This window comes from Hesperophylax consimilis, chromosome 28, assembly GCF_061612785.1.
Source record: "Hesperophylax consimilis isolate HC1 chromosome 28, BYU_Hcon_1.0, whole genome shotgun sequence".
Classification (NCBI taxonomy): domain Eukaryota; kingdom Metazoa; phylum Arthropoda; class Insecta; order Trichoptera; family Limnephilidae; genus Hesperophylax; species Hesperophylax consimilis.
This window is the reverse complement of record NC_142863.1, coordinates 7,547,992-7,560,894: the sequence shown is the minus strand read 5'-3', so window position 1 is coordinate 7,560,894 and position 12,903 is coordinate 7,547,992. Positions and strand designations below refer to the sequence as shown.

The window sequence follows — 12,903 nt, the reverse complement described above, 5'->3', positions numbered from 1 at the left end:
GATCATAATCTCGAAGAAAAGTGACCAGTGCGAACGAATTTAGACTTTAAAGAAGAAAATCATAAAAAAAATCGTGTTTCAATCTTTTAGTGTTTTAAATACAGTGCCCAAAACCTCCATGATACCCGAAAACGGTCACAAACGAATATATGACCATTACCACATGTTTCGTCTCTCGTCCCTTCGCTTGCCGGGTCGCACAAGTGTCGATCTATTGTTTGTTTGTGTCTTTGTATTGCGTACAAAATATGAATTATTTGTTATTAGCAGTCAGTAGCCAAGCGGACACATGGATCTAGTTTCCGTCCAAGCGTTCCCATGAAAGCCATGGTAACCTGGGAATGTTTTGTGTTTATAAAACGTAATCAAGTTATAACAACAACTTATAAGATTTAGTTTATTGCAACACGATGGCCATTGTATACGACAGGGCTGCATTAATAGGTTTAAAAAATAATAGTGTACCATTGAACCCTTTGGTGGCTGCTAAAATTGAGCTTTACAGTTTGAATCGCACCACGATAACCTCTAAAACCACTACTGCCACTAAAACCACTACCACCACTACCAAAAAATTTAGATTTAGAGGTTGTCGTGGTGGTCGTAAACGTCGTGAAGCAAAATTATTAATAGAGAATATCGCAGTAACCCGCAATCCTGACCAAGGGAAGACAGAAGTAAATACAACTACAGCAATAATAGACGCATCTGCACATTTCCATGCTGAAAATATTTCAAGTTAGTAGCCGAGTACACAAACGAGTCGGCTTCCAATACAAAACAGGCGACGCGGGTTCAGTCCTCTGCTAGGTAAGTCCTTCATTATCGTTCAAGCACAAATTCCCACTTATTATTATAGTAGTAGATGGACAACCTCCATGACAGAGCGGCTAAGGTCATCAGCTACGAATCCAGAGGTAATGGGTTCGATGCCCGACATGGATATGTAGCTACGTACATTATTTAATTAATTCATTCCTGCGTGTTTCCACGGAGGAAGCTATTTCACGTTTATTATTTACACAAAATAATAAGATACTCAATATTATATGTTACAACATTTGAAAGACCACCGTTCTTAATGAAACGTCTCTTGAATTGATTTTATCCGTGTTTGGTGACTAGATCTGAACAGACAGGTACTTACCCACCTCCTTTTCATTAATAACATTTTCGTTAGTTCAAGCTCGCTCCGCTAGACGATTCTCATAAAAAAGATCCTAATTTCAAACACTTCATAGACAATTTCATAACATTTTAACACCAGTCGGTAATGGAGATTACACTTCTTTCATTAAAGAAGTTTACACTACTGTCGGTAATGCAGAAACCTACTCAAATATCTGTCATTTTCCAGTTTGTCCAATCGAAGAACCTTTGACGATTGACGTTTCGGTAAATCTGTTGTAAACAAGTTGTAAACACGTGCTCTTGTGATGGATTCGGAAAATAAGGATGGCCAGCCCAAAAGGAAGTGGAAAAAGAAGAAGACGCTCCTGTCCAACGCCAGGAAGTATGGCAAGAAGGAGTGCTGGGGCCGGGGAACCAAGATCACCGAGGACATGTATCATTACTTCGTGGGCATATTAGAAGCTATGAAGAAGGGTGTCGATACTGACGAAGATAAAGGTAATTATTACTGACTGCAATCTAATTCTCGTTAAAAAAATGCACAATAGATTATGTGAGAACCATAGGCATCCAAATTGATAGATTAGCCAAGGGGAACAGATTTTTTGATAGAATAAAAATGCAATTTTATTGCATCTTATACCATCTCTCCTGACGTAAATAGTTGTTTCTTTTAGTAATAGAGTTGAAAAAAAGCGAATTAAGCCCCCGAATACCCAATTTCTACTGATTTATAAAAAGTTTCTCGTTAACTCTTTTTAACCTTTCCTTATCTGTGATGTGTATTTACTACACATTGCTTCTAATAACTTTAATAACTCTATAAACATAATAAATTCTGTGTTCAGATTTTAGGGATTCCTCCGTAATACATTTATGCACAGAATTAAAAAATAATATTTTACATTGTTTTCAAATTTAATTAAAAATCTTAGATTTTTGTTAAAAATCAGGATCAAATACACCAATACGATCAACCGTGTGGCACTGCTACGCGAAGAGTGTGCGATGAAATGACACGCTATTGATGTCCCGCTTTAGTTCGCTATGCGGGAACATGAGAAATCCCACGTCCGCAGTTTTATTTTGATTTAGACCATCGATACCTACGACTGCATAGCTGTGTGTGTGCGTCTAGCGCCCATCCAGCGCCTGTTGTGCCAGTCAGACGCGGGCCGTCGTTAGATGTGGACTCCTCGCACGTTTTTTTAACAGCTGCCGATGGTTTTTTCATGATTTCAGCAATTAAATTACAATTATTATCACTTTTCATAGTAAATATAATAAACATAAGCGATTAGCTATGAATATTCATATTTTTCCGATATTTAATCGCTTATTTTGAGATGTGTATTGACTACACAGCACCGGAACGCGTGGATTTTTTTAGCACAGTAAGGGAAAGGTTAAGTTACTAAAAATATACATGTTATAATATAGATAAAGATAATATCTACACATTTGTTATGCCGAAATGTTAATTATATAAAATTCCCTCGATAAAATAAAATAAGATAAAATCGCAAAGTAAGCTCCGAAAATTATTTAAAACACGATTTGTTCTGTTATTTAATACGTTATAGGCATGAAAAATTCACAGTGTATCTTTAAATGCAACTGAAGCATTTGAAGACATTTGTTTGCTCTATTTCAAATGAGTTGTGTTTTATTAAATATTTTCACCATTTTCGCTTAATTATTTTCGTTTTTTTAATATGAGCTCGCTCCCTCTAACATTTGTATTTACATATCTCGCTTTCAAACCATATTTGAACGCTTACTACGGGGCCTTAAGAAATAAGCGGAGCATGAAAATTTTTCAGTGATTGGGCTTGATGGATTACCGTTAACGATATATATACCACTGCGGTGAGATTGTAACCTAAAACCTGCTAAAGATTTTTGAAAAACCTTCACTATTTGTATTTATAATATATATATGTTTATTTGTCTCTTCAGAAAATCTTGCAAACAATGTTCTGGAAAGGACTGTCGATGAAGAAGTAACATTCTCCTGCAATCAGCTCGGATGCAGAATCATCGAGCAACTCCTCCCGTACGCCTCTCCGGAAAACCTGGAACGATACATCGAAGCGTTCACCGACCAAATCAGAATTCTCAGCACGGATAACTTTTCTAGCTTTGTTCTCGAGCAACTCTTATGTGTTTGCTGCAGTAGAGCGACACAACATTTACAAATAGAACCGGAACTCGACGATGATGAAACCGAAGAACCGGCTACGAAAAAGGTTAAAACTGATAAACCAGACACGGAAAAAAAAGATATCGTAGTATACCCACAAGAACACATAGACAAATGCCACGCTTTTACAATCAAAGTCGCTAAATACTTATTGAATAACTTAGAAGATTTTGTATGGGACCCGTCCGCAAACAGAATGCTTCGTACATCGATTAAATGTCTCGGAGGCGTGATATCAGCGCCGTGCGAAAAGCCTAAATCTAACTTATTCGGTAATGCAAACCCAGAAGAAAATACTAAGAACGCAAACAAACACGCAATGCCGTTAGTTTATCGTCAAGTTCCTGCTGAATTTAAAGAGATTGTTAAAGAACACGGCAATCGTTTATCACAATGGCCGCAGTTTAAAGATATGCCGTATGAAACGCTCACATCCGGCTTATTACAAATGCTCGTTTTTGCGTTGAAGAATACAAGCAAGAAATTATTCCGTGTCGTGGTAAAGAAGCTACTAGAAGAGAGTTTCGCTCCGGACTCGTGGCTTAATTCACAAGACGACGATAAGAAAGATGTTAAAATTGATTTAGATAATGAGAATGAGAATGGAGGCGATGAGAACGAAGATATTTCTTTGAAGCCGCTGAATTTGCCGCCCGTTTTTGATTCGGACCCGGCTGTGAGGTTGCTGGAAGCGGTGTTGCATGTTGCAAGGTCTAAATTGTACACGCAGATTTATGCCAAGTGTTTCATCAACAGACTGGCCATCTTGTCAGGCATGCCGGGGCTGAACTTCACAGTGCAACGGCTGTTTGATAACTGTACAGTTAAGGAAGAGGTGAATATAATTTATTTATGATAATTATGATCCTGGTTGAGTAATCTGAAAGTATATTGCCTGTTGTATGCTGATGATGCGGTGCTGATTGCTAAAAGTATGGATGATCTACAGTCTTTCGTGTCTAGGATGAACGAAGTATGCATGAAGAATGAGTTAATGATGAATGTAAGTACATAATTCTAAAGTAATGGTGTTTGAAATAGAGAGTATGAAAACAGTGTGCAATATAACTGTGAATGAGGAATACTTGGAACATGTGGATGAGTTTGTGTATTTAGGAAGCATGTTTACGAGAGATGGGAAGGCTGACATAGATATTGAAAGAAGGGTAAATGCAGGTAACTCCATTAATGGAGGACTGAACGTAGTTGGCGCTAGCAAAAAATTGTCCAAAGAAGCGAAGTTAGCAGTCCACGTAGAGCGAATGAGCTTAGAAAGGATTGTAAGGAGAATGTATGATGCAACTGTGAATGGTAGCAGAAGTCGGGGACGCCCGAGGAAGACATGGCACGACCAAGTGAATCAGATACTCGAGTCGGGCCATGTTGAGAGTCAGAATAATAGAAGAGTATGTATGAGACGATGCATGAATGTGAATGAAGCAAGGAGTGTGTGCCAAAACCGAGTTGTTTGGCGGTCCGTCCTCTCTGCCTACCCCTGCGGAGAAACGGTTAGTTAGTGAGTTATGATCCTGGTTAAAATGATATTCCTGAGGCGATTACAGGTAATTCCATTAACGGAGAACCTAAAACATGGTAGTAGCTAGCAAAAAGTTGCCTAAAGGAGTGAGAGGTTAGAAGTCCACAATGATGTGCTGATACCAACCCTGATGTATAGCAGGGAGGATGTAAGAAGTCTGCACGCTGTAGAAATGAGATTCCTAAAACGAGATGCGGAAAGAATGAGATTGATGTAAGCGCAATGAGATTGACTTATAAGGGACGCTTAGATGATTTGGACATGTAGAGCAGATGAACAGAGAAAGGAGATCAGAAGAAGTTGGGAACACCCGAGGAAGACACGAGTCTGCTCATGTTGTTAAGGAGCGCGTGCCAAGACCTAGTTGTGTGGCGCTTCACCCTAGGGCTGGTCCTATTCAGGTGCAATTATAGCAGTCCCCTGCGGGCGCCGACTTGCCGAGATGCTGATAATACTATATATTCATATCCTAGAGTAGTTTGAGAGACTACTCATAGATGGCACTTGATAGTAGTTGAAGAGTTTACCTATAGACGGAACATGTAGTTTGTTTGTTATTTTTTTTCACTTTTCTTAAATGTTTTAAGTAACAGTTTATATGATTTTTTCAGTTTGAACCGATGTTTGATGAACTGGCGGACAGGTTTGATAAGATCCTGGTCAGCGGAAACACGGGCGTAATAGTGGCCGTAGCAAAAGCTTGTCTGCGCCTCCAAACCAAACAAGTCAAGTTTATCCAGGTACTTATCAATTTTTTTTTTTTTTATAGAATCATTACCGGGCTACGAACAAACTGACTATTGAATTCTTCTTACTAACCGCATCATAGTGGACTTGTCTATTCGTCCTTACGCACGTCCCTGATAAAACTCTTTGCTTAAATCAGTCAAATTAGTTGATATTTCACAATGTTGGGACTAACCAAAATTAAAAGCACAAACAGGCGAGAAAATGACGGCAAAAATATATAATTTTTAATTCACACCTGTCCAATTTTCTTCAAATTTTTTTCATTTTTCTAGATTTTTGAATAGGTACAATATCGATATATCTGCGAAGGTTCCCAATCGGTAGATCACAAGCAAAATTTAGTCGAAATCAATATTAACGATTGTGAATTTTCATTTCCATATTTTAAACTAGCTGTACCCCGCCACGCGTTGCTGTTGCTCAAACTGTGCAGATAGAGAAACAATAGCGCCTGTTGCTTTTACATCCAACAGATGGTATGTAAAAACACACACACACATTTGAATGCAACGTTGTGTCAAAATTTCAAAGCAATCGGTGAAGATTTTTCCGGAGATTTAAAATTAGAACAAACATTTAAATTTGTATTTAAGTAGATTTACAAATCTGAACGATAAAAATAAAATCCTGGCCTTAGGACAAATTGGTGTTTGCTAGATTTATGCTTATCGGAATGAAGTGATTTAATTGATGGTTGGTGAGTTGACATCGTGTTTGGGTCCCACCCAGGCGTAGTGTGTTCAATTCCTCGGCTAACAAGTCCTCCATCACAACACAAGCTTTTCCGCATACTGTGGTGGTAGTAGGAGATTTTCAAACATTGTCAGGTTATTCGTAACACGGGAATGTTTGTCTTTCTTTAAAAAAATAATAAATTATGGTCAATGTTTTGAAGACCTGTAAAAATAACAAGCTAACATTTTTAAAAGTTTCTTGTTATGTGTAAATTATACCCATGAATAATAAGGCAACAAGTAGCTCCCAAACTAAAAAGTTTGAGAATCCTTTTATCGTATTCTAATTCTTAAATTCCTCAGTGAATGGTTGCGGTGAAAGCGTTATATGTAATGCGAATATCATTATACTATGCTTCGCGTTCTTTATCACTGACTTGTGTAGAGACGCATCACACATTTATTTATTTATTTAATTTATTTATAAGTTACATATTAGGCCAAATAATTATAGTATATTGGATATATGCACAGTGATATTGACAAGTAAAATGTACGGCGAGGAAAAGCTGCAATACTGGCGTAAATACATTATGGCTCAGTTAGCAAAGAAATCAACATTAGTTTCTAAATTATTATTATTCCAGTGATGCACGCGATGAAATCACTGTTGAAACTGGCGATGTTGTGTTGAATCTAGTGATGAAGCACGCGATGAAATCACTGTTGAAACTAGCGATGTTGTGTTCAATTTAGTGATGAAATCACTATTGAAACTGGTGATGTTGTGTTGAATCTAGTGATGAAATCACTGTTGAAACTGGCGATGTTGTGTTTAATCTAATGATGAAGCACGCGATGAAATCACTGTTGAACATTATAATATTTATATTTGTTTTGCCAATTTCCAGTCGATGGAGCAAGCGCTGGGCTGCAATGAGGAGTCTCACCGCTACTTCGCCATCCTTTGCGCCAAGCTGCTCCCCCTGCACCGGGTCGACGTTTCGACGTGCGACCAGGCTTACTTTGTCAGCGTCCACGGCTCAGTGGTGCTGCAGGCCATGCTGGGATTCATGCGGCCCAAGCGGGTCATCGACAGCTTCCTGGCCATGACCCCGCATCAGTTGCTGGTGTTGTTCTGTGACGCCAAGGGGAGTCACGTAGCCGATGGGTTCTTCGAAGGGCAGTTTGTAGGAGCCAAGTCTAGGGAGGTGTTGACAAGGAAACTTAGGGTTAGTATTCTCAAGAGTTCAAACTGCTCCTAACCGTCTGAATCCAATGGGACTATGACAACTCAATTATTGGGGTATGTACGAGGCGTATCCAGAAAGTAAGTGTACTGAGGCTCTCACGACCGAATGAATTTTACTTTGGACATGTTGGCTACACTTACGTGTAGCCTGATTCTTCCCCTCCACAACAAGATCGGTTCAAGGTCAGTACGTTGAGAAGTGTCGACGCAACAACACCTTTCGTGAAAAATGTCAATCCAATCTCCCAAGTGCGAAATACGCGGCGTCATCCGTTATCTCGTTTGGAAGGGAAAACCTCCGTTTGAGGTTTATAATTTGGTGAAAACTGCATATGGTGATAAAGCTATGAATCGTACGAGTATGTACAAGTGGTATCGCGAGTTTAAAAAATGGTTCTCACCTCTTCACCCTCCGCCAAAAAGTTCAAAACCACAATTTCAGCCAAGAAAATTATGGCATCCGTGTTTTGGGACTGTCAAGGCATAATTTTTACTGAATATCTGCCTCAAGTGGAGACCATCAACTCTGCAAGATACTGTGAGACCCTATAAAAATTGCGGAAGGCGATTCAAAACAAGAGGAGAGGCATGCTGACAAAGGGAGTCAGCCTGCTGCACGACAATGCCAGACCACACACGGACAACGCAACGAAGGAACTACTTGCTTCGTTTAAATGGGATGTCCTAAACCACCTCGCGCATTCCCCTGATCTAGCACCTTCAGATTTTTATCTCTTTACCTCCCTAAAGCTGTACATGGGTGGAAAAATGGTTTTCAACCGACGAGGATGTTAAGGGGGAGGTGGAGAAGTGGACGAAGGGGTTGGCGGGAAACTACTTCGAGGAAGGCATCAAAAAGTTGATACCCCGCTTCACCACCTGCATTGAGAGGAATGGCGACTATGTCGAAAAATAGCTTACATATGTACTGCGGTAACCACGTAATTTTTATGTTTCAATAAAAAAAATTGTAACCTACAAAAATTCAGTACACTTACTTTCTGGATATGCCTCGTATTAGAGCTGAGGTAGGGATGGGAAGGAGATGGATGCTAGTTGATTCATGAAGTGGTCATTATTCTGCATCTTGGTGCATATGTACACATTGCGAAATGTCACTAAGAAACAGCTTCTATTTATATTCTTCAGAGCCATCTATGTCTGGAACCTTGAACTATCACACTTATTGTTTTAAGCGAATTTACAGCGTGTTCTTTTTATCACATTTTTTATATTCTGAAGTCGAATAAGTAGTTTGAAAGATCCTGCGAACAAGCAATGCATCTTTGTCAGAACTGGATTTACATCAATATTCCCTGAGATACCAATGGAGATTGCAAGCCATGATCTATTACCTGTGCAGAATTATCTTTGATTGGGCCCTTCCTAACCTACCTTGTCTCATCTCGTTCCCTTCCCCACACCCTTCAACCTAACAACACCCAATTTGGAATGTAATAGTTCCACTGGCTTCAGGGACTCTTATGTGCTATGTGTATTTGTATCAGTGATGGACGAACCCGTGGATGCAATCTGTTAGCCATAAGTTGATAATAGTTTGTATAGTCCAGAGGTTCCCAAAGCAGTCTATATGGTCCCCCAGGGGTCGATATCAGCTTGCTGGGGGTCTATGTCTTCGAGAAAAAAATTTGGGGGTCCACGAGATTCAAATGGGGGTACATAAGAGCGGACCCCCATTTACCTCAAGTCAACATTTAGGAGTTCCGTAAATGACACAATACACCTAACACAAATATAATAGACTGAGTAATTACTTATTTGATATTTGCATTTTTATATTTCGTAAAGTTGTTAATTGAGGTATATAAATAGAGTCTACGTTCCTTTTCTCGTCAGAATTAATATATTCAAGCAAAACATTGCACATTGAAACTAATTTTCCTAGTTCTCCAACTTGTTTTTGAAAAACGTCCAGGGTAATAATGACGTTCAACATTTAAATGTACTTTACACAGACTTCAAAACTAAGTTTGAGGATATTTTGACTATTGAAATGGAACGTTGAAGAATCGGAAAACATGTGACAAGAAGAAATGACACTGTAGCAATAAGCACTGACAAAGAACTTAAGGGGCAGTTCTGTAGGGCTAGCTACAGAAAGAAATTCCCGTTGCTTATCCTGCTTCATTTTCATTTGGTATAATACTTCTCAAGAGCGCCCCTGTCTGCACAATGTAAAGACAGAGGAACTATACCGCCACCTGGTTATTGGGCAGGCAAGGGAAGGGATTCTTTTTACTAAAAAAATAAATGATTATCACATGGGACGTTATAGTTTAAGGAAAATTCAATATTCGGCAGGCAGGGGGTCTACGGAATTTTTTTTTATTTGGTATAGTCCATAGTTTCTAATAAAAAGAGTATTGTAGAAAAATATTATCTATGTTGTGTTGCGCCCTTGAGATGATTTTGTCATAAAAATGGCGCTATACAAATCATCCAAATATTATTATTATTTCATATTATAGAAAAATGATTTCTGTTTCATTAGGGCACATTCCAAGAGTTAGCCATCTCGAAACACGGCTCCCGGGCCCTGGAGAAGATCTTCAAGACGTCCAGCTTCGAGACGAAGGTCAGCATCATGGAGGAACTGGCTGACAAGAGTCAGATCCTCAATTCCAGCCTGTTTGGCCAACTCATCGCCGACAAGCTGCGGGTAGAGCTCTACAAGAAGTCTTTTCAGAGCTGGAAAACCTCGCTGGACAAGGAAGAGAAGTCCAAAGCCATCTTTAAAGACATTTTGAAGTTGTGATAGTCCTTGTGAAAAATAAATCAGTCAAAATAATGATTTGTATTATTAACCCATTGGCCTCCGAATTGTTTTGTACCGAAGTTTTAAATCTGCAGTGGTGTACTAAATCTTACATAACTTTTAAACTAAACATGCAAACGAAACAATTTTTTTAAATTTACTCGTTCATTGAATTAAGGTATGCAAAAAATATATGCAGTTTTTAAAAAAATAATAATAATATGATTAAACGAGGATATAAAAATATTTTTTTTATAAAAACCATTTTTTTTTATTTTTTTTATAATTGGATTAAGAAAAGTTTTACATTAGTCATACTTATGACCATAATATATTTTATTTCAATTTGGGCTGATGTTAGCCACCCACCACGCATTTTACGAACAAGCTTGTCAATTCCCGAACCACACGCTATTTAAAAAAAAATTCAATGACGCTGAAATATAACAAAATTTCAATCGTAAATATCAGGAAAAAACTGTACCAACGGAGTCCTGCCAATTACTACGAAATGAATGCTTAATTATCTACAGAGCGATTGGCATTTAAAATTTTAAACACAGATGTCAATAATGTATCCCTTTTTCGTTTTTAAGCCGACGACCAGACCCGCCGGGACGGCGTCGTTTGAGGCCAATGGGTTAACTAAAACCTTACACTTTAGAATTTTGACATTTTTAAATTTTCTTGCCCAGCTGGACTTAATAATAATAATCGCAATCGTTTATTTCCCGCACAGCAACAAATAATAACAAAATACTTCACAATGCTAGCTGAAAAAATAGCAGATAAGTTTGGGAATTTGGTAAGAAGACGAATGAAAGTTGTAAAGTCACAGCGTTTATTGGGTCAGTGTTGTAGCGAGATATGACTCTGGACCGTTGCTCACGAAGTTAGTGGAGTGGTGAGGTAATAATGGAGTGCGACGCGGGGGGCTGACCCAAGCAGGCCAGCTGATAAGTTGGCAGCGGGCCTTCGCAGCAGGTACTCACTTATAACTGACTCTTGAATATAGACTGAGCAAATTACATTGACGTGGCCGCATTAAATAGGCTCAAATGACTTCGAGAATAATCCAGCGAGTCGGTAGCAGGTTCTAAGGCGATCCGGGTTGCATATATGAACGTTTCCGAAACTTCTAGTAGCTACCGCTACATAAGTAATAAAAACATTAAATTTATATTATGCTCGATTCTGCAACACCATTAACGTCTTGATTGCCGATGCTAAATTTTCGCTGTGTACCAACTGATTATATTTTTTATACATATTTATTGTTTCTTTACATTAGATATTTTAACCTCACTAGGTGTTAAAAATGTACGAACCATTAGCTAAGTTCACCACCAGTTACTTTACAGTCTCCTGCCTAGCACCTAGCGGTCAGAGGTAAAACTAGGGCTAACAGATAAAACAGATGTTTTGCCTTATCAATTGGCTTTCTTTGACAGTGTTTGTTTACAATTAGCTTGTCAATGTGTTTTACTAGGTTAGATTATAAAAAGCCTCGCCGACTGGATTCCTACTTCTTCTCTCCTATAAAATAGTAACAAGCAGTCATTATGGTTTACAGACCATTAGTAAAAGTGTTTTGTCCGGGTCGGGAATAATTTAACTCTTTGTAACATTAAATAAAGTAAAAATGCAGGTTTGTGCAGTAAAAACAAAAAAACCATGCGTCTGTTATTGAAGACTTCATCAAGCCCAAACAAATCTTAACACTAGGAAAAGCATGTGTTGAGGTTAATAGCATATCCTACTGAATTTTTGTGACATCAACTCCATACAGGATCATCTCTGGAATTCTGTGTGGAGCGTTTTTCTAAAGGAAGGATGGAGAGAAAGTTCTGGGAAGGAAAAAGGTTGGAGGAAGGAGTAGAATTCTGTGGGTCAGTGTGTCTAGTAGTGATGGACATGAATCCATCCCCCCATTGCGTCGCAAGCTAATGGGGTCAAGAGAGTCCAGCTTGAGACGGCGCCGAGAACTGGCGGGCAGACACGTCAACCTTTGTTAAGTCACACCTTTGCTAAGTCACACCTTTGCTAAGTCACACCTTTGCTAAGTCACCGGCCATAGCTTGCCACTTGGGGTGACTTATGGCAGAGGTTGTTGGTTATCTAATGAATGGTTCCCGCGATGGCGTACCGAAACACACCTCCCTAATTGGAAAAAAATTAAAAGTCATGAATGAAACGCAAAATGATGTATGTATTTGTATTTTTTTTTATGTACATAGTTTCATAAATATATTAGAGATTGCTTATGAATTACTAAGGTTAAATATATTAATATCTGCGCATCCAATTTTTCCAAAAATTCTTGACATCTACTTAGTTCATGTACCACTGAAGAATAAACCGATAGAAGTATGTTCACATGTCTGAAAGTAAGCTTAATTGTTCCTTACTTTTTACTGATTGAAATTGATCAAAAATTCAAAAATAATATTAAAATTCTTTCTTTGGCAGAATCGATTTCACTGGCCTGTTCGGGGCCCAGGAGTCGAAAGATCTTACGTAATGAGATATCAGTTTCCTTTCAAATCGGTACAGATAACACTTCTAGAAAATTATCTCAAT

The 12,903-nt window shown here is 38.5% G+C and overlaps 1 protein-coding gene across 1 annotated transcript; it reads left to right on the top strand.

Moving 5' to 3' along the window:
- The first annotated feature begins 1,362 nt into the window (after positions 1-1,362).
- On the top strand, positions 1,363-10,998 carry LOC149410112 (uncharacterized). The gene is made up of 5 exons (XM_089648739.1): positions 1,363-1,629; positions 3,091-4,169; positions 5,483-5,611; positions 7,207-7,527; positions 10,060-10,998. The coding sequence occupies exons 1-5, from the start codon at positions 1,437-1,439 to the stop codon at positions 10,321-10,323; spliced, it is 1,986 nt and encodes a 661-aa protein (XP_089504865.1). The 5' UTR covers positions 1,363-1,436; the 3' UTR covers positions 10,324-10,998.
- Positions 10,999-12,903: the final 1,905 nt, after the last annotated feature.